Here is a 23306-nt window from a genome sequence, read left to right on the forward strand (position 1 = left end):
TTAAGATCGTCTCAACTGCTCATGATGCCTTTAGTTAACAAGAAATGATCAGTCTTGTTATTGAGGAGGGTAACTGTGGACTGGTTATGTAAATCGAATTCGCTGTACACAAACATGCCTTCTAAGGTACTCCGTATGACGTCATAGTGGTTTACGCCGAGTTGATCCTGGTTCACACACAAGAAAATATTATATGGTCAAGTTTGGTCATTATGCGCGAACTGGTGTTACCGGACTGTGCTTACTCGGGGTCACAGTACGAGTGAAAAGTCATCTTTGGGAAGGTTGTTATGTTGTTATCACTGGGAGCACAGTCAGTGTGACTCCAGAGCGAGTCCACATTTCCCTCTGAGTGGAGGGAGGGCAGCCTTGCTCTTCAGGAACATTTAAAAAGGCCCTGGATAACACCAGGCTTCCTTCATAGAAAGTAGTCCTGAGGTAATCATACCTGCGTGAATAAATGAATAAATGATAATGGTAATAATAGGCGGAGTTATATAGCAATAAATGTCTTCTATGTTGTCTGTACTGTATTGTTTATACCGTATTGAGTGTAGGTACAGTACATTGAATGTCACCTGGTCATGCTTCATGTGTTTCTGGTTATGATAATGTTAGTTAGTTCTAATGATCCGCGAGACTTATCACACTGCCGTTCCGCTAGTCTCGCCTAACTCAGTTATATATGTATATTTTTCAGTTTTCGTTGTATGGTTAGTAGGTACAGGAGGTGGTACGTGCTGTGTCAAGTTGCCCTGTAGCTGGTGGTGGGCATTAAATCCAAGTACAACAGGAAGATGATTTGGAATTCAAGCTTAGCGTCTGTTTAAGACACTGAGGCTTATTTTGTTTGTAATATTGTTATAGTGTTGCATATGTTCATTGCTGTGGGTGAAGATCCAAGGTGCCTAGCCCCTCTGTGACAGTCCTCACGTCCAAAGATTTATATATGATGTGATGTGTGTAGGGCAGAGACGTGCACACGCCGCACTATTTAAAGATCTTCAGTCGAGGCCGACGAGAATAGAATTCATCACACAGGAGGAATGTCTTGCTCTGGTATTGTTGATCATTGGGTCGTTTCGGTGCGGCAGTGGGTAGTTCTGATCGTCCAAGAACATCGGTTAACTGCCGCCTGTGTCATTCAGAACAGAAACGTACCCGATGACGTTCAGCTTCGTGAACTGTGGTGCAACTGTGGTGGTGCTGAGCAAGTCATGATAATGATACGCTCTGGGTAAGATTTCTCATTGGAATCAAAGGCACAACGGGCTGTGGGTGGTGTCTGCGTCGGCTGTGGGTGAGTGGCTTGTGGTGTCAGCTGTGGCTTGTGGTAATATTAGATGTAGTTGGGCTTTGTGGTGGTGTTAGTTGTGGTTTAGAAGGCTTGTGGTGGTGTTAACTGTGGTTGGGGGTTGTGTGATGGTGGTGTTAACTGTAATTGGAGTTTGTGTGATGGTGGTGTTAGCTGTGGCTTTAGGCGTTGCACTGGTGATGGCGGTGGTGGTGAGAGAGGAGCCAGCTTGAGCTGAACTCCACACGTGGGTCTGGGTATAAATAGTACAGCGTCAGGACCAGGCGAGGGCTGGGCAGGCAAGGGGCACTACAAACCACGAATGAGAGGAAGAATGAATGATGAAACGGCACGAGAGAAGAATGAGAACGAAAGATTAAAACGCTCGTGCTGTGTTTGCCACAGTAACGGAAGTAGTTTCATGTTTGCTGTAGAGGGAAAGCTGTTCAGTAAGCCTTGGGAACTTAGGTTTAAAGTTATACAGCGGACGACTGCGTCAGAAGAAATGGAAGTGCTTGGTATAGATACTGGTAAGAAAGTATAGTGCATAGTAATGTAAGAGGGAGAATTACCCGTGAAACTGCAGGAAATATTACGACAAGAGTGGAAGGCACCGGGGGCAGTGTTGTAAAGGTGGGGAACGACGCGACGGCTTGGCCCAAAATAACGGTAGCGAGACGCACAAAATGTGAGGGTGACGACGCGCAGGCAGACCACGAGCTGCGGGCGACGCCAGGCAGACCACGAACTGCTATAGAAAAGGAAGGTACTCAGGGGCCATGGCTGATCAAGGCATGTCAAACTTTCCGCAAGAACAGGTCAATATCTAACCAGTGTAGAAGAACAACTCGATTTAAAATAATTCTAGATTAATAAGACGAAATAGATGATTTACTTAGTTAATTTGAAGCGTGTCGTTGAGTTCCGTGTTATGATTTGAGGGAAAAGTGTAAGTAGAGAAGCTACAGAAGGTGGCGTGTGTCTCTTTACCACTAACATTCAGAGACTGAAAGTGTAAGTGTGTGTGTGTGTGTGTGTGTGTGTATGTGTGTGTGTGTGTGTGTGTGTGTGTGTGTGTGTGCGTGTGTGTGTGTGTGGCTGTCCTTAGAGTAAGTTGAACTATTTCTGAGCATAAATGACGCCTGTTTTGTGAAGCACGGAGGACCCCTGCCAGACTTACTGGGTCTTATAAACACTTTTTTTTTTTTTTTTCAACAACGCCACTAATGCCCCAGCAAACAAGTCTGTCCACATTCTAGTGTTATATATATATAATTTAGACAGTTCTGTCGCTTTACATATATACACTTCATCCATAACTAAAATGCGTGGATTTAACAAAGACTTTAACTACACACGTTGTTACCCGTGGCCAATAATTGCGTGTGTAATGTTAGGTCATTTAGGTAGGCCTGAGGCCTATCAACGGTGAAGGTTGTCAGTGCTGTCAAAATCAGATTATTTCCCATGACATAATCTCTAAAAGTTCAACATAATTCTACGACTGCACGTATGTGCACACTGCGCTCGTGCTGTTTACTTTGCTGTTCGGGCTTAGGCCTATCAACTGCGTAGGTCATGGCGACCTTATGTTTCCAGCAACCGGAAAATCCTTAACCTATGGTTTTTAGGGATATTGTTTACATCACATAAACCCACTGTGTGTATGCAAGTGGGAAATTTATAATGATGAAGGCGAACAGTTGGATTATTATCATTGGAGTATCCTAGTTCCCATAGTAAGGTTGGCTGTGAAGTGATTTTCATGTTAAGGAAGCAACCTACCTTGTATGTTGGGGAGAGAAAGATTAACTTCATGAAGAAATGTATTTGTTACAAAGCTTAATGTACAACTCAGAAAGTCATTTGTTGTAGCATTGGGTAGAAAAAAAATGTAGCCTATCCTTAATTGCATCGTAATGCAACTACTGGTAGCGTCTCTCCTGCTGTTTTATATATAATAATGGTTAGATTGCACTTAGCAGTTTTTATCATCTTTGTGTGTAAATGGAAGGAGTTATGTGTATTACTCTCATTATCATGTCAGTACCTATGCCATTTTTTCTATTGATAATGAGGTTGGAGGAAACATCCAAATTTGTAAAGACATTTATTGTTATTAACAAATTTAAACAACACTTTCTTCAATCAGTCAAACATCACAAACATGTATGTACCTTTGAACCTAGATACTTAATACTAGAGAAAAATAAAATTCACACTTTCATTTAACAAATGAAATTAGAATTTAGCACTTATCATAACAATTGTTTTTACAGTTCCACAAAGTTCAGAATCAGAAAGTATTTTTACATCAGAAATGGACATCCATATTGTGGTGGTGGTGAGTTGGCTTATAGTGGGGCTGGATAGGCCAACTAAGCTTTCGTTGATGGGTAAGGGTATCTTCTGTATACCTTGATCTGAAGACTTTTCCTACTAATTAGGAAGTAAAGAATTACTCAAGAGAACAGTATGTTGTAGACTGATTAAGATAGTTACAAGTGGGAAGCCACTGTCGAGTGGGAATCACATTATAGTTATTAGCAGCATGTGGCAGATCACCCCAAGCCTTGTCGGTTATCGCCAACTTTATGCGTGAATATTCCACCCAGAAACAATACCTCACCAAGGCCAGGCATTGAGAACAGGCAATGGAAATGCTACAGAGAAAATGAGTTTTGAGGAAATGGAAAACTTGTCATAATAAAGAGGGACTGGTCTCGTTACAAGGAAAAAGAAATATTGAAAAGGTAGAATTATAAAGTCTTTAGCGGTAGATGGAAAGACGTCGTATGTTTTAACTTGAATTAAACTATTTCTGGAGTTATAAATAAACAACCGACATTACAACGGCCCATCCTCGCGTTGCCAACGAGTACGGTCGGTATTGCGTAGAGGAGCTAATTGTGGAGGCATGTAATCAACCAGAACCTGAAGTCATGTGTGTAAAAGAAACAGAGATCCAATAGCACGGCGCAGGAAAACTGGGTCATGTTTTAAGGTCAGATCGAGAGCTAGATATAATTTCCATTGTTCTACACGCAATTCGATGCATGTGGAGCAAGAGCCATCTCAGATATGAAGGCGAAGCCACATACCGGAAAGAATCACTTTTCTGTGTAAATAATTAAGAAATGAGACGAATCTTGGCCATCTGATCAAGACTTCCAACACAAAACAAGACTAATGATAAAAACACGATGTAATTTACTTGTCATTTGACAGTAGTGTTTGAGGCCAGACGGACTAGTTTTTAAGGTGCACCAAGTAATGGTACTGACTCATGAATGTAGCATACAACTTTTCATGTTAGGAGACCGATCGCTTAGGACAGTGTCGCTTCCCACTGCCGAAGTTCGGCCAAATTTTGTTGAGCTACATGGCATAGCTGACCCTCTGGCTGGTCGGCAGGCTCGTCCTGTAGCACACGGATACATTGCTGCAGGAGAGCTTTGGCGGTTTCCACGTCCTTCTTAAGGGCTACGGAGTCCACCTGCTTCGCGTTTGGGTCCTGCCGTGCGCGCGCCAGCACCGCCAAGTGATATTCGTACAGAGCCACGCCAGCGTATGGTGCCAGGCGGGACATGCCGGGGTCCAGCGCCGTGCACACCTTCAGGAAGTCCTGGCACATTTTCTCTTTTTTCTTCATGGACGCTTCGTCCGCGCTGTTGGGGTCGCGTCCATACATCTGCAGTAAAGTGTGGCGGGCGGCGAAGAGATGGAAGTGGTTCGGGTGGACTGTGTTCTTAGCATGCTTTTGTACCAGCTCCTCCAGAGCCTCTCTGTTGGGCATCGCAAGTGCAGCCTCAACATCCTCCCCAAGCTTCAGATTGGTCTCTGTTACCACCTCGGAGGTCATGGTGGTGTTGCATGAGGTACAGATCCAGGAGGCCAGCTCGTCCAGAGGCGCGGCGGAGAGCATGAAACCGTTGGTGCAGTTTTTACAGCGGAGGGCGGAGAAGTGCGTGCCTAGCTCTGTCGGGTCGGAGCAGCGGAAACAGGTGCACATAAAGTACTTACTGTGCTTCAGGTGGTCACGCCGCGCCGCCGTACCCCACAAGATATGTGTGTACATTGTACTGATGTGCTCCCCACGCTTGATGTCCACAGCCGCTTTGAGCACCACCTGGCGGTCCTTGTTGAACGTGTGTTTGGTGTTTGGCGTGCACGAGTGTTCCAACATGGCGAAGTTAGGATACAGACCCAGCACTTCCGACTCTTTGAGCCGCAACTCGAGGGCGTTAACGTCGATGATGCCGGTGATGTTGTGGATGGATCGCTCCGAGCTGTCGATGTCCTCAATGGGAAACTCCTGGATGAAGAAGTAGTTACGGAGGAAGTTCACGATGCGTTTCTGATTTTCCTTGTGGATGTGTGTGCCCTTACGGTCCTCATAGTGGCTCTCCAGAGCCAGCAGTTGCTCGTATTTCTTCGGCGACTTCTTCTTTAGGGCCAGGCATCTGCAGAGGAGGAGAATGTTTAGTTAAGAAAATACAGAAAGGGTTGTAGGGCAACTGATGGAGAGTCTGGAGCTGAAAGATGAGAGAGGACAAAGCAGAGCTAAAGAGATACTAGGACAAGGTATAGCTCTCTGAAAGCTATATTGTCACCGAGATCAATTATAGCTTTCATTGTCTCCAGCAGGAGACAGCTGCAGCGTCACTAGGATGGAACAGGTGGATTTACAGTAGAAAATGTTATATCACATTTATCCATGGGTGTGAGGAAGTCACGTGAGCCACAATGTGCCCTCGTCTCTCAAGATTGTCTTCCTTGGCCCGTGTTGTCTGAGGATGGTCGTCAGAGAAAATAATACGGTCAACTATATAGCCTGTGTAATAATACCCGGTAACATATCCCCTCCCGTGACTGCTGAGTTGCTGAACCTTATTCCCCCAATGTCTCTGGTCGCTTTTCATAACACACAGATAAACCAATGAATTATCTCCTAAAAAGATGTTATAAACAGTCGTGCAACACGTGATCACCACTGCAGGGTTAAGAGCCTGCCATTAGCACCTCTGTAACTGACTCGATATATCATGTCATCTGTCTAGAAGCTACGGGGAATTGTTGAAAGAAAAACGATTAGAATCATTAGAAAATAAATTTCAAGTAATAATTCAGAATGAGTAATAGATACAGAAAAAAAATCATTTTGTAAAAAGGAATCAGCGGTAAAACTTCTGAAAATTAAGTTGAAATATTTTGAGTGTTAATGACACAGTAGCATACAGATGGATGACTCAGTGTACAGGTTTGAGTAATGTGTAACAAATCAGTAGTCAGTTATACAAGTCGTACCTGAGAGAGAAGACGACCTCGTAGAAGTGGTTTGGCTCGTCGTAGTTGGTGATGTCGATGGGCGAGCCTATCTCCTGGCCGACGACGCACTCGGGCAGGTGGTCAGGGGCCTTCTCGCACTCGGGTCCACACAGCGGCCACTGGCACTTCTGACACCTGAAGGAAGGTGTTACACACGCGTGGTCATAAATATCAAGGTACACTACAAACGTATGTTATGAAATAAACTAAATAAGTTCCTGGTTAATTGAGAACGAAGGGCCACTGGTGTGGGAGTGTGCCGGTCAAGTGATGATCTGCGGAGCGAGTCCTTGGATCTCGTCAGCTGACGATAATACACAAACAGTATCCAGTTCCTTAGAACGAAAGGAGTCGAGCTTGTGTTAACGCTCCAGTGATACGGAGACATCTGCCGCTGGGCTACACTTCAGTACAATAAAGATATTAATGGCTCAGCCTACGGTAGAAGATATTACGGTTATTGCGCCCCATCACCGAGTTTGAGAGAGAGAGAGTGAGAGAGAACCCTAACTTAGAAACGTAGTGACGCCATGAGCCGTGATGTGATGGTTACGCAAGAGGTATTTATACGACAGCCGCGTGGGTCTACGTTTGATTTGCTCTAGGTGCTTCGTGGTACAGTCGGTAAGAAAAGTGTGCCACAGAAATGCATGAACATAGCGCTTGCATTATAGCAACATTCGGTCTGTGACATTTATAACCATGAGACTAAACTACCCACATACAAACGACGTAGTTATCGTTAGGAACATATTTCCCGTGTCATATTATCATATCTGTTTTGTTATCATGCTGGAGACGGATGTTGCACAGCGTCACATGGTGGATGGCGACTCTAAAATTAAAATGGTAGCCATCATCTCGGATGGCGTCAGCTCGCGCGCTACCTGCTGGAACGCCTCGCTATCTGGGGCCATCCATAATGAATGATGTAGTGAAACACAATAGTTTCATTACAAAATTAGTAAAGCGTTTGAGCAGTAGTGATTAAATATACAAAATATTTTAATTTTCAAAAACAGCGTATTCTTATATATATATCTTCAAGAATATATATTCTTTCGTCTAACTGCGTTTCTCACCTTAGCGAGATAGCGTCAGAAACTAACAAATAACAGACTTGTTTAAACGGATCCGTTCTGTCGTGTATAATGCGCTGAAAGCATGGCTAACCATCCACAACCACTATGGTATCACTCCATACTTTATATTGATCGCTGCATATACCCTGGTTCAACCCAGTGACGACAGCACGCCGCCCCAAATCCACATATATTATAGATAATAAATGTACATCCCAAGTAACCCTCATTATGCAAATTACTTCACTTGAAGGCCAGTGTGTTTCACGTAAATGAAATGCCAATTATTTCAGTGATAAAAAGAACAAAGATGATTTCATTATTGTATAGCCCACTTTATGTTTTATATATATAATTTGATCTTAACATTCTATGTATCCGAAGAAAACATGTGGCAAACCAGTGTTAGGTGACTGTAATTTCTAGATGAACTCGTAGCTCAAGTAACATGTAATGATTTTGTAAGTAATCTTCAGGTTTAGTTTTGCTCTTAGGAAAGGCATCAGTTCAGTTGATCTTTTGTGATATTGCTTACACGATAGATGATTAATTTCAGATAGCAATTGATGATTAATCATTCAGTGTATGATTACTGCTTTATGATGATAAGCAGTTTGACCAAGGGAGTCTTTACCTGTTGACAAGATTAGCGTATCATCCGTCCATGTGTGCCATGAATGTAACGTTTTCGTTCGAAAAAAACATAATTTTTGTAGTAATATATGTAAGAACTCGAAGCTTGTAGCGTGGCATAGTGAGCAGTTATAATGTGTCCGTCTGTTATCTGAACACGACCTCCGAGTTTTGTCGTGTTTTCAAATCTCTCTCTCTCTCTCTCTCTCTCTCTCTCTCTCTCTCTCTCTCTCTCTCTCTCTCTCCAATTTTTCCCTTTATTTTTCTAATTCTTTTTTCCCCCAAGCCCTTGCTTCCCAGCTTGCCTCACCTGTAGGATCCGTCGACCCTGCTGTAGCAGCCGAGGCAGACTGGCTCAGTGATCTGCTTGGGTCCCACCACCAACGGATCTTCCTTAACGATTACGTCGCCCGCTTTCAGGTCCCGGGAGGCCACCATGTACCGCCCAAGCTCGGCCGACTCCATCACCTGCAAGGAACGCTCTTGTTGTGCATGTGTTGGAGTAACGGCATACATCAGCTTAGTCAACCCCTTGAGCACGGTGGTACGACCCTTGAGCACGATGGTACGACCCTTGAGCACGATGTTACGACCCTTGAGCACGATGTTACGACCCTTGAGCACGGTAGTACGACGCTCAAGTATGATGGTACGACCCTCGAGTATGATGATGTGGCCTGAGGGTCAGGTCCAAGACCATGCCATCATACCCAACACTCGTACCGTCATGCTCAAGGATTTGATATATTCCCATCAGAGGTCCAGGACAAAGAAATAGAGGAATGAAACATGACCCAGTAATTTCAACAAAATATATCAAAACAATATAAAGGTCTGCTCCAATTCTAGGAATTTTGCCAGTTACATTTTATGAGAGAAAAGCTTGATTTTCTTTCTAACTAAAGACTGACAACATATGATAAAGAATAACTATTATTATTATTATTATTATTATTATTATTATTATTATTATTATTATTATTATTATAATTATTATTATTGTTATTATTATCTACAAATCTAGGAGGGAATTCGATGAATGTAATGTTGGTGCACCATTGGAAAACGATTTGAAAAGTGCAGGAGGATCAAGAAATTAGAAAAAGAATGTCTTCTAGATGTGTGTGTATGTTTGGACCTTTTCCTTGTGAGGATGACAGGGTGGCACCCCGGCACCAGCTCTCGTTGGTTAAGGTGGGAAGATCGCATCCCTGCATCAACTCCCACTGGTTTAAGATGCGGATTTATTAGGATAAGTCGGTCTAATCTTAACTCTGTTCCCCATGTGTACCTCGTCCCAGCGTAAGGTGGGTTATATCCCCCAACAAGACCAACAGAATTCTAAATTTTCCCAAAGTTATTTACATGTTGATGTTTTGTTCTGCGTTGTTTGACGGTAATCGTCTGTCACCCTCCCTCACTGCTGCTTTGGACCACCGCTGTACCAGCTGCCTGTGGTTAACCCTATTCTGGATGAATGTGGGAGATTTGACCTTATTGAACATGATAACACTGCCAGTGCTTAGAGTAATACAGAGACGTAATCCATGTTTCGCATGGGAAGAAGTAGCAATTTCAACAGTGCGTACATCTGATTAGCTATAGGTATTCATTAATATTCCATCTGTTTGTATCAGATGTTTATAGGGGCGTGTAAGTGTTTAGGCTCGACATACGTAAATAACATGTCAGTAGGTTACTCTACTAACATGAAAGACAATATATTGAGGGTGATTGTTCATTATCTGTGTATTGTATATTATCGTTAATTATCGAGATAACATGTTTGGGTCATAACTACTCATCGAAGTGGGTGAAAAATGTTTTGCCTTGACTCTTTAACGAACTTTTATGTCTTTCGTTCGTAGCCGAGACTCGTTGTTCCTCTAGTCATCTGAATTTTTTTTTGTATCTGTTATCTACCCTCCAGCCGGCTGGTGGCGGCGTTCTCTTGATCAGTAGTGTGTCACTTATCTGTGAGAAAGACGGGCACGTTGTAACTCTCTCACTTTGTTCTCTATTTTGAGTTATGATGCTTGACTTGGCCACAGACTTAATCTCTAAAACTGTAGCAATGTGTTGACTAGTGAATCAACACATTAAGCACGGTCTCCAGCGTACCCTAAACTGTGGCGAGAAATTACTCTCGAACTGGTGCCCTCTTGGCACCTCCGTCCTATTGACTCAAATGATTTTGTGCCCCTCCTCCTCCTCCTCCGCTCTTTGCTTACGTTAATAACCATTTCTCTCTTGTAAAGTTGTCAGTATCTGGCAGGTCGTGGGAAATGCTTTCCTTGCTGAACACATTGCTCAACAAAAAAAAAAAAAAATATATTCAAAGTAGTTTATTTGCCTTTATATTTGCCAAACTTTTTTTGAAAAGACATTTCTGACATTTTCATGCCTTCCCTTTGGTATCTTCCTATTCCTATAGGTATAAATATGACTTTTCTCGGATGTACGATATTTGCATTGGCCAATATGAAGACTTCCCAACCTCTACTGTTCTTGGCATCGATGAATTAACAAATGTGACGTATCCAACAAATTGTGGAAGTGGACTTACTGTGCGTTTGTGTGGGCTGACATTATGTGTGGGTGAAGTTGTGAAGAGAACTTGTTAATCTTTGAAAGTCTACTGAGGTTTAAACGTATGTTCAGGTGGCATCTGGCAAGGTCATTAGTGATGTCATATCCTGTCATGCACAATATGGTGGTACCAGTTAGGCTCACCTGGAAGGGTTGGCATTGGTCCTTGTGTCCCTTTTTCCAGTGTTCTCTTTGACACTCCCGCTTACAGTAGAAAGCCTGGCGGCAGTTAGCGCAGCGCAGCTTGGCCAGGAAACCGCAGTTGGCGCACATGCCCACCTCTTGCTCTTGGTGTTCCTCTTCGCCTTCCATCCTGTACAGACACACACACACACACACACACGTACGGTAAATGATGTCACCCTATCATTATGTCACACAATTATTCAGCTTTACAGCTTAAACTTTATGTTAAGGATACATTAAACATAGCTTGCATTGCTTCCCCTTAGCTTGACCAAGAGTAAAAAGGCTGACCCTGTCTTACATTTAGTATATCCATAAACTATTTCATGAAAATATATATACTGTTCTTGTGAACAGAAATTTCTGTAGTACAATGCTTCCCATTTTCCTCTAAGATCGCACAGAATATACCCTGATTAATTATATTTCAGTAAACATATCTAATTAAGAGACGAAGTTGAAGTTGAATGATTTAGGGAGTAATGTATGTCACAGTATTTTTTGTAAATGGAAGATTAAGTTTGTTTAACTGATCTTCTGTTCTGTTGGCTAAAGCTGGGGCAGACCGAGGCAGGTTAAGAGGCCTAGCCATGAACAAGAAGCCAGTGGCCATGACTTGCCATACAACTACACGAATATCGTCAGACATAAATTTTTCTTTTGCAACAACATCTGGCTTATTATGATTATGTTTCAACATTATTGTTAGTCGCGTGTTGTAATTGTTGGAAGATGAGACCCGTTGCATCCGCCTTCGTCATTTATTTTGTGCTGTTGTGTTATGAAACACATGGTGTCCCACCCGGTACCGTATTATATTTACATATACTTCGTAGTAGAGGAGGATACATAACGATGCACATAGCCATTATGTGTAAAAGAAGCCAGGTAGGCCGTGTTGCGATGTCAGTTCATCGAACCAAGAAGTTGTTAAAGATATTGTCTAACGTCAACCAGTGTGTAGGACATTCCTAACTAAGGCTGAACATCTGTTCAAGTTGAATAATGACATGCTAGGACCTTGCTTGAGACTTATATATTGCCAACATAAAGTGGTTAAATTTATGATTCTGTCCTCCAATATATCTATCATATTACTTTGAAAGTTTCCATTAGTTCCGGGTTACCTTTTGCTGAATCTTTTAGTAAATTTTTGTACATTTTATATATATATATATATATATATATATATATATATATATATATATATATATATATATATATATATATATATATATTCTACATGTTTCCCGCGTTAGTGAGGTAGCGTCAAGAGCAGAAGCCTAAGCCTTAGAGGAAAAAGTCCTCATTTGGCCCCTTCTCTTTTTTTTTTTTTTTTTTTTGAAGGGGGAGGATTTTCAGCCCCCGCTCCCATTCCATTTAGCCGCCTTCTACGACACAGGTAGTACGGGGGAAGTATTCTTTCTCCCTTATATATATATATATATATATATATATATATATATATATATATATATATATATATATATATATATATATATATATATATTTATATATATATATATATATATATATATATATATATATATATATATATATATATATATATATATATATATATATATGCCCCAGGCTAAGCTAATACATGATTATCATATACCTACCATAGCCCGTGTGTGATTCACAGTCAGCAATGTTAAGTACATCACGGAAGCTTTATCTTACATTTATTTATCCACTAACGATGTTTATATTCATTAATGTGCTTGTCTGACTCTCTCACTCAGGGATCTGAATATTTTTAAAGAACATTTACTGAATCTCTTGTCAAACACTGTGGAATTAATGTTAATTTATTTATTTTTATTTTTAGTTGAAATCACGCTCTTATTTCTTTTTTCTTTTTTTTTTACATTAAAGTATTATTATTCGGGTCTTGAAGGCAATCATACTACTCGTATATCCTTTAAAAATATTAGACCCTGCAACCACAGAAAATCTTAGTATTTTCATGTGGGTCTTTGTTTTATTATTATTATTATTCTGATCTCTTAAATGCAGTCATATACTGTACGAAGCCTATAGTTTTTCAAAGAGTCAAAGGTCACTATTATAGTTCACGAGAAAGAACCCCACTTGCGTTATTAGATTCTGTGCAAGATAACAGCAACTCAGAAGCCGAACAAAAAAGTTATGCATTAAGTTAGAATACGATGTAAACAACATTAAGCAGAAAATTTTAGTTAATCAGCAAATTGAAAATAAAATATATCTAAAACGTTATGTTAACGGCATGAAAAATCTGATCACGCCAGTTTCCGACGCATCTAAGCAAAATATGATTATAAAATAAGATAACTTCACGTTCTAAAACATAATGAAAAAACACAAACAGATAACATAGGAGAATGCAAATGACTTAAATGTTAAAGGCATTACAGAAAAACACACGAACTTGTAAAGCTGTAAACATGAAATCTTTCCCCATTCCATGTGAACCAATGTGCACAACAACGTCCTGAAAGACAGGGAACCCAGCACTCCTACTGTAGGATTTACTCTGAGGCATAAACACTATGAGACACCAAACGAGTTCAGATGATAACCTGAAGCTTCGACGTCGGAGGCCAGGAAGGAACACCGACTCGTCCTTGGCTGAAGACTGCCTAACACCCTCTTGCTTCTTAGTCTCCTCTTTCTTACTCTCCTCCCACTTGTCTTGCTTCTCCTTATTCTTAGTCTTCCTCTGTTTCCCAGTGCTGGTCTTGGGACTGTCTGTTGTCGCTGCTACGTTGTTGCTGACCTGTTGGTTCTCTTGTGGTGCCAGCTCGAGCGTGTTGCCGTCAGGAGTGAGTTTATGAACGTCCACATTGACGGGCGAGCTCTCTAATTGGGAGACGGCTAGGCTACGTTCATTGCCTTCCGATGACTTCGGAGTGTGCTGCTTATGTTTTCTGTTCTGGGACCTTGCTTCTCTAAGATCGTGAGTATTCGTGTGTTCTTCAGTGCCCTGGGATGGTTTTTGTTCCTCAGTGGCCTTGAATGCTGCATCTTCACTATTCTGAGAAAAAATGCCTTTTGCATGGGCTTCATCATTTTGGAATGTTTGTTTGTTAGTGTATTTAGAATTCTCTTCGTTACTCTGAGTTCGTTCTTCATTGCTCCAAAGTGTTATTTTATTTTGATTCCTCTGGACTTCCTCGCCTTCTTCAGAAGTGTGACTTACATCTCGTTCTACATTACACTGGAGGGTTGGTTGTTCATTGACCTCTGAGTAAATTACCTGTTCTTCATTGCTCAGAAATGTTGTTTGTTCACTGACCTTTGAGCAAATTTCCTGGTCCACGTTGCAGCTTGATATAACTCGTTTTTCACTGTCTTGTGCTACACCATGTTCTTCACTGTTATGGGAAGTCACCTGATTTTCACTGTTCGAGGAGAGACTGTTGGCTGTGTCTGGTACTGTTGCTTGTTCATCACTAACCTGATGTTCAAATTCCTTCTTGTTTACTTGTTTTTCATTACTTTTGTTTACCTGTTTTTCGTTATCCTTTTCCTTTACTTGTTTTTCACTGACCTTCTTATGTACTTGCTTTGCTGTATCATTTTCTTTTTGTTTCTCGTGGTCCTTCTGTACATGTTTTTCATCATCCTTATCTTTTACCTGTTTTTCATTGCCCGTGTTTACTTGTTTTTCAGTACTCTTGTTTACCTGTTTTTCTTTGCCCGTGTTTACTTGTTTGTCATTGCTCTTTTTGTTTACATGTTTTTCATTGCCTTTCCTGTTTCCTTTTTTATTATTGTTCTTTATAGTTATTTGTTCTCTACTCTCCTGGTTAGTGATGTGGTCTTCAGTGCCATGATGGTTTATGGGTTCTTGATGGACTTTTGATGGGGTATGTTGTTCAACAGGAGGCTTGACATTAGATTGTTCTGTATTACTTTGTTTGTTTGTTTGTTCTGCGTTGTTTGTCGAGGTACCAGTAGCCTGTTTACTGTTGCTGCCTGTGGTCGTTGCTCGTTCCTTGCTCTTTGTTGATACATGTTCTTCATTGACCTGAGTATCTGTCTGTACGCTCCTGTTCTCAGATTTCCCGTGTTCGTTGCCACCACCGCGATTTGTTCTTTTCGTATCCCCATGTTCTTCACTGACGTTAGTGCCATGATTTCTGCAGGACTTGCCTAGTATCCCACTCAAGCTCGAAGTAACCTTTCTCCTTGTGTTCAACTCTTCCTTGCCTGCGCTAGATGGAACAGTCTTGTTGCCGCGTTGAAGCTGGTCTTCACAGAAGCTGGCAGTACGCCTCTGTTTCTGAATGTTGGACTGTTCTTCTGTTAAACTGGTGGTGCGTTGCCTTCTGTTTAATTTTCCATGTTCTTCACTCAAACTCGTTGTGCGGGGTTGCTTGCTGCTGCTGTTCTTCAGCGGGCCTTGCCCTTTCATGCCCTTTGGAGCCTTCTTGGCCTTTGGAAGGCCACCGTGCCCTCTAAGGTTACTCGTGGACGAGGTGTTTGCATTGGGTGGGACTGGCGGGAGATGGGCGGTGTCTGACGTGGGAGTGTTGTCATCTGAGCGAGTCCTGGCTGGAACCTTCGTGATATTGTCTTGTGTAGTGTTGGATGGGATCTTGGCTGTGAAGTTACTGCCGTCTTGAGAGGAAGTTTGTTTGGTAGTTAAGTCGTTTGCACAGTTGACTGTTTTCGCCTCGCCATCGGGTTGACGAGAAATTTGATCATTTGCTGAATATGTGGCAATGCTGCAAGGAAGACATTCAGCAGTCGTTGTATTCTTGTCGTTCGTTGATGAGACATCGGTCGATGGACATTCGTTAGTCATCGAATCATCGTTCGTAGGGGTAACGTATTCGTGCCCTGTGGAAGACTGGAACTCTTGTGGCTTGTCGGCTGAAATTTGGCACGTAGATGTGGAATGTGTACGGTCGGGTTTTTTATTTAATGCAGTATCACCAGGGGGCTTGATTGCCGCGGTCATTTCAACGTCAGAACCACTCCCGTCTGATTTACAAACTTGAGCAAAAGTGGGGACATTTTTCCTTCTTACAGACACTTCCTCTTGCTCCTTGACTTCTTCTGCAGGTCGTAGATCCTCATTCTTAGCGTAGTCTCCAGAAAAGTGGACTTTCGCGAAGTTTCCCAGGAGTTTGCTCACTCCCTTCTGGGTATCGTTGCAAGTCTGGGTCAAGCACTCCTTCAGGTGCTCCAGCCGGATCTCGAGTCGACTGCTGACGGCCTCGGTCTGGCTGTTCTTCTTGTCCAGGCTGCTGACTCTCCCCTGCAGGGCTTCGATTTCGTGGTGTAGTCTCGTTATGAGAAGGTTATCGTCGTTGAGTTTCGTTTGATACTCCTCCAGGAGGCGTCGTAGGATGTGGATCTCCCCGGTGGCGTCGCTGAGCTGCCTCTCTATCTCCCGGACCTTAGTTTCGCTTGCTGCCTGCCGCAAGGAGAAGTCCTGCACGAAGGCTTGCAGAACATCCCGGAAGTGATGGTGGCCGGACCCTGCATGGTCTGGCAGCTGTTGCACCTCACCCTCGTACATTTTCAGCACTCACTGCCTGCACTCTCTGATACACTCTCTGCACTTTGTAATAAACTCGCTACACTAATACAGTCAGTCAGTTCAGTCAGTCACTTTCAGTCTTTCAGTGACCTGCCAATAAATGGTGCTTTAAAGACAGACAAAACAGGGGCGCTAGCGTCGACCCTAACCCAGCCTAGTAGAGATATAATGACGGTGAACGCAATGATACATACATTTCAAACTCTTATTCACAGGGACTGCTATTATATTCTCCTGATGGATGAAATACGCATGGCAGTCGTCAAACAGTTTTGGCACTTGCGCACTGAATACAAACTGTGTTGACCTAGATACATTTATATCTTGCTTCACTGCCACTCATCTGTTTCTGTGATTCATACCACATTCTTTTTCCCTCAGATTCTTGTCGTGAGAACAGGTAGGTATCGCACCGCACTACATCATATCAGATAACTTTTGTATTAATAACATACACAAATGAATAAACTTTTTATGATTACGTGCATTTGAAGACGATCAGAACGCGGGAATATACACATATATGCAACACTTTTCCTGAACAACACGAGGGAAAACTTCACACGATGTTTGTTTATATATATCACAGCACATGCGGACCCCGGCCTGTGCCGGACGAGCGGTCTGGCTACGGTAACTTGGCTAGGCTAACCCACGCGTCTACAGCCAGGTTAACCCACGTGTCCACGGCTAGGCTGTGATAACCTGGGTTATGATACGTGCTCGACCGTCTTCGCCATCTCTTCCCCCGGACTTGATATCTATACAGAAACGTTTTCGGAGATGGTGAGGCGTGAGGGTAATGAGAGCAAAGGTAGACAGAGCGCCGGCACGAGCAGCGGCACCACCTTGGCTTGCCTCTTGGCACGTCGACGCGTCGTCCTGACAGCCCTGCCTCACCGCCATCTTCAACACCCTCACGCCGCCAACACCCACCACCCAGCCAACACCAGCCCTCGAACGCGAGTTTTTCCAGCCGCCACCACTACTACCACCACCACCACCACACGAGGACTGTCGTTAATGAGGGAAGGAAATATGGTCATCAGTGTTCTCGTCCGTCGGTAGGTTGAGTGCGTCCCAGTTGGACCTTCCTGACTATTTTCCATCAATGTATTTTTCATTTTCATTTTCACGGTTAACCCAACTCCTGATACTGATAGACAATGTCCCTCACGACGCATCGTTCTTATCCTCTCCTTCACCGTACTCCGCCACTGTGCACCACCATTATGCCCCACACTGGACTTCGCCACCATGACTATCACCATCACTGGACCACAACTCCACCACAACTGTCCACCTCCGCCACCACCACCACCACCGCAGCGGTGTTCCTGCTGCTGCTGCTGCTTCTGCTGCAGCTGGCACGGCGCACGGCCGCCCCTACGAGTCTACCTACACTTTACAGCAGGAGCCTAAAAATAACCACTTCGATAATCCGCACCTTGCTTATTGTCGAGGGCGTCAGTGTGTGTGAGAAGCGTGGCGCTCACCAGGCCCTGGTGGTTGGCACTGTGGCCCCCGGCCGCTGCACGCCTCCACATGCCGGCACCCAGTCCCGTCCACCGCCGTCAGGAGCCTTCTACAAGCTTCTGATGCCCCCCATCCGCTATCGTTAGGAGCCTTTTATCCTGTCCACCACCGTCGGGAACTTATTTCCCGTTTACCACCGTCAGAAGCCTTCTCACCCGTCAACCTCCGTCAGGAACTTCCTTTCCCGTCTGCCATCGTCAGAAGCCTCACCCATCTACCTCCATCGGGAACCTCTTTCCCATCTACCACCGTCAGGAGCCTTGTCACCCGTCCCCTTCCGTCAGGAGCTTTCTACAAGCTTCTAATGCCTCCCAAGTCCCCTGCGGGTTTCTCAGTGTCTGCTGCTTCTCTCTGATGGACCACCTAAAACCTGGCGATGTCAGGCCTCCTGCAGGTGTCGTCAGAGACTTACCTGCAGGAGTGATGGACCGGACACACACACACACACACACACACACACACCACTGTAATGAAACACTTGACACTGAACCATACACAAAAATTTGTCTCTGTCTTCCTCTCCTGCGACTGTTGTACCATCAGGGTGTTGTAAGATGATGGAGAACGATAGCATGTTACACTCGCGTCAGATAGGGGCCACGTGTCTTCGCCCCTTTCCACGTCATCATCCTCCTCCCTCCCCCACCGCGTCCTCCCATCCCCGCTCCCTCCGGGTCATCCCTCCTCCCGCTCAGTGAAGGTGGAGCGCCCGCCCCCTACGATATATTTAGCGGGGGGAGGGGGGGGTCTAGTGTCGTCACGTCCACGTCACCCTCTACAGCAGTGTTGCTGCCTCATCTGCCTCACACCCTCAACACTACATAATAATACTGTGTACGTCACAACACAACGCAACAAATACACCACAATGCAAAGCACAACAGTCCACAACTCAAAAAAAAGAGTAACACAGCATATCAAAAAACAACAGAACACATGACAACAGAAAAAAAATTATGACACCACAACACACCATATCATAACACATCACAACATAACGACACAGTATGTCACAACAGGACGGCGCAACACACACATCACAACATGATTCAAGAAATACACCATTTTTGAAGCCATCGTAGTATTACGAAGCCATCGTTGCTATGTTACTTAAGAAGCCATCGTTGCTATGTTACTTAAGAAGCCATCGTTGCTGTGTTACTTAAGAAGCCATCGTTGCTGTGTTACTTAAGAAGCCATCGTTGCCGTGTTACTTAAGAAGCCATCGTTGCTATGTTACTTAAGAAGCCATCGTTGCTGTGTTACTTTAGAAGCCATCGTTGCTGTGTTACGTAAGAAGTCATCGGTGCTGTGTTACTTAAGAAGCCATCGTTGCTGTGTTACTTTAGAAGCCATCGTTGCTATGTTACTTAAGAAGCCATCCTTGCTGTGTTACTTAAAAAGCCATCCTTGCTGTGTATGTCCAGTCTGCCGCCTGCTGTCTGTGAACACACCTCACCCGCCACAGTGATAGCATCCAGTTGGTGTGGCAGATCACAGACGCTCTGGGTCCTCCTCAGTGCACCTCTGTCTATCATGTTAGAAACTCACGCTGTGTTCGTCTTCTACTTATTCCTACAGTACAAGGAATGGCAAGAAGGACGCTAATTCTAAGCATGGCGATGCACTGTAGCAACGTAAGAATAACGATCCTAACGTAGCGTAGTTAAGTAAATACAAGTAGAACAGAGGACTATATGTAGCAAGTCGTATTGTCTATCTGAAGTGCCTGATTATCTACTTTTTTTTACTATCGGTATCCACGAATTATCGATATTCACCACCATGTTAAGTCCTCCCACGTTTTAAAGTTTCTTGTAGTTTGATCTTGTGAAATAGTTTTCCACCTCGTAGAACTACATTGTTCCGAAGTCAAGAACACAATGGAAACGTATAGAAATTTATACCTTCACGAATATATGGCGAATATAAAAGGGTACCCTCATGCACCATTTTCTGTAATCTTTAGATAAAGTTTTCCAATGTGTAGCAATACGGAGAAAGTACAAATTTTGGACGCTTTTTAGCTACATACAAATTTCTTGGCAATAAACAGTACTTATTTATATTAGAAATACGTTGAATATGTAGTTGGAACATCATCTCTTACTTCTCCGAACTGTCCTTTATCTTCCAAGTCCTGACCTTCCCTGTCGATTTTTTTTATTTTGTCAAATATGACCCAAAGATAACACTACATCATGGGTTATCATTCCTTTGCATAACTGCAGCTCCTGTTCATTAATAACTCCTTGAACAACGACAGTACGACCCACGAGAACAGCGATGCGACCCTTGAGTACAACGATGCGACCTTCAGGTATGGTGATGACCTGACCTTTAACCTGATGCTCTATAAGGCCACCAGGTCCCGTCCTCGTGAAGGGACGTTAAGGCTGAAGTTATTTTCGCTCTGCATGTGTAGTGATCACTTGAGATCAAGCGTTTTGACTCATAGCTGGTATAGGGCTCACAACCTTCTTCCTCTCGTCTGTACACGTTCTTATACCGTGAGGTCATAACCTGGTGTTACGTGATATCCCAAATCACCTGCCATTATTGTGACTTGATGAGAATTAGGGGTTTGTATTGTGTGATGCCATAGCTTAGTGTGATCGTCATCACATACCCAAGTTCGTATCATAATCATCTTCACAGCCTATCACATACCTAGATGGTATCACCATCAGGTAACCTAGTGTGTATAGCCTATCACATACCTAGATGGTATCACCATCAGGTAACCTAGTGTGTATAGCCTATCACATACCTAGATGGTATCACCATCAGGTAACCTAGTGTGTCTAGCCTATCACATACCAAGATGGTATCATCATCAGGTAACCTAGTGTGTATACCCTATCACATACCTAGATGGTATCACCATCAGGTAACCTAGTGTGTATAGCCTATCACATACCTAGATGGTATCACCATCAGGTAACCTAGTGTGTATAGCCTATCACATACCTAGATGGTATCACCATCAGGTAACCTAGTGTGTCTAGCCTATCACATACCAAGATGGTATCATCATCAGGTAACCTAGTGTGTATACCCTATCACATACCTAGATGGTATCACCATCAGGTAACCTAGTGTGTATACCCTATCACATACCTAGATGGTATCACCATCACATAGCCCAGCAGCATTTCACTTTATGTTGGTAGTTACACTAGTTGATCCCAGATCAGGTCAGTTGATAACGACAGTCATTTCTAAAATCAGATTTACCAACCATAGGTAGACACTGAAACCGTAGCACGGCAGACTCGTATCCATATACATACGTACCTTGCGATACGTATACACACAGATTGTCACAGTTTCATGTCATTGTAAAGGTCAGAGGATAAATACCCGGAAATGTTGGGTTGCACAAGTCCTCGTCTAGGTAGTGGTGGGGTTCTTAGAAGAAGCGGGTGTGCTGCCATCCCTCACTCCTGGTATGTCGCGTTCATAAGGTTAACCAACTCTGTGGTCATAGCAGTTCCTCACTTGCCCAACAGTGGCGTCGGGGATGTATAAGTTTGGGGACACAAGTGGACGTATAAGCAATCACAAGCACTCCCTTCATTTTCAGTCATACAAGTATATCCAGTGCCACACACTTAACTGTTTTAAATGCAAGAAATGACACAGACACTCCCTTTGTAACACTCCATTAGTAATCACACACACACACACACACACACAGAGGACACTTTGTCCTGTGCTATATCCTCTTTAAACCTGGTTTATAGATCATGCCAAGCCAGTACTTATACATGTAGTAGCTATCACTCATCTGGAATTTAACGAATAGCTAACAAAATAATGATAACCATAATACAACTATGATAGTTATGATGATAATGAAAATGCTATGACTAGCCATAGGGTTATTAATCTACACATTACTGCTTGATCATCGCTAATTCCCTTCTATGTTTTCCCCACAATCTTTTTCTATTTTCTCAGAGGAAAATCCCGTGAGGGATGACTGGGTGAGTTCTGTGTCAGCACTGGCGTGATAAATCAGACAGATGTATTCAGCGAGGCCACACCGCCATCTTGCCAGCTACTTGGGAGGCAGCTCATTACTGCCCACCCAAGCAAATACCATTATCTGAAAAGCAAAGCGTAGCTCTTTATTTATCTTCCAGGAGCCATGAGTCGAGGCCTCAACTGTGTTAACCTCTAACCTTACGTACACCCGTCCCCGAGAACCAGTTGTCAGACGGCGCTAAAGAATATGTTATGGAGAGCAACGATACAGAACTGGGTCAGCCGAATATTGTAACTAACATAAAATCAATAACAAAGTTAGTTTCATTAACAACACGACGTGTTGCTCTTGGGCATTAATAGCCGTGCCTCGAACCTACATTCATATCGTCAAGGCTCACATCCCGTCGTGCCCAAGGGTCGCAACATCATGCTCAAGGGTTTAAAGTAATATGATTTGTCTTGATTCACTCTTGATGTTGCCACTTAATCCTGTAAGAGATGGTAAACTTTTACAGGGACGAACACAGGCATATCATATTGCATAACCTTCCTCAGAACCCGGACTTAGGTTTGCGTACAGGAGCAACACACACACACACACACACACACACTTGCAACAACACGGCTTCTGAACTACCGTAACTACTCAACTCCGCCATTACCCAGTGCCTGCTTGAGGATAATTCCCCTCTCCCCTCATCGCGCTGAGACTCTGTGAGTAATATCTACCCGTCTGTGGTCTGGTTGGTGAGTCAGTGTTCAGTGAATCCGCCTTGCTATGTGAGGCATTCAGTCTGTTAAGCATGTCCGTGTGTAGGGCGAGCTGGCTGCTCGATAACAGAGCCATTGTTTGGATCTGCCGCCAAGGCTCAGGGGGCGGGGCGAACATGTGTAGTCAGAAAAAATATGAAAACTCACCAATTATCGTTAAAATTTCATATTATTCTGACTATTAATGAAACTATTTGGAATTGTTTAGTCTCTAGACCCCGTCTAAATTAGTTTTATCTTATCTTTTGAGTGTAACATACTCTTTTGAATATATGAAGTGAGAATAGGGATATCAGTTCAATAGTTGTACCTTGTTTGGTGCCTTCTAAAGACCATGGTGAATGAAAGTGTTGGG

At 43.3% G+C, this 23306-nt stretch overlaps 1 protein-coding gene across 11 annotated transcripts; it reads right to left on the reverse strand.

The window, feature by feature from the left end:
- Positions 1-3391: 3391 nt before the first annotated feature.
- Positions 3392-18878, reverse strand: LOC139759741 (uncharacterized). Of its 11 annotated transcripts, none has more exons than XM_071682163.1 (6): positions 18725-18878; positions 13680-16741; positions 11071-11239; positions 8648-8805; positions 6602-6757; positions 3392-5757 (listed from the first exon to the last, which is right to left on the reverse strand). In XM_071682163.1, exons 2-6 carry the CDS (start codon positions 16628-16630, stop codon positions 4623-4625), a joined length of 4569 nt encoding a protein of 1522 aa, XP_071538264.1. In that variant the 5' UTR covers positions 16631-16741; positions 18725-18878; the 3' UTR covers positions 3392-4622. The 11 variants fall into 11 exon arrangements, with proteins under 11 accessions (XP_071538264.1, XP_071538257.1, XP_071538259.1 ...); XM_071682156.1 differs by lacking the exon at positions 18725-18878 and adding an exon at positions 17920-18049; XM_071682158.1 differs by lacking the exon at positions 18725-18878 and adding an exon at positions 17955-18047.
- Positions 18879-23306: the final 4428 nt, after the last annotated feature.

Source organism: Panulirus ornatus, chromosome 34 (assembly GCF_036320965.1).
Source record: "Panulirus ornatus isolate Po-2019 chromosome 34, ASM3632096v1, whole genome shotgun sequence".
NCBI classification, from domain to species: Eukaryota; Metazoa; Arthropoda; class Malacostraca; order Decapoda; family Palinuridae; genus Panulirus; species Panulirus ornatus.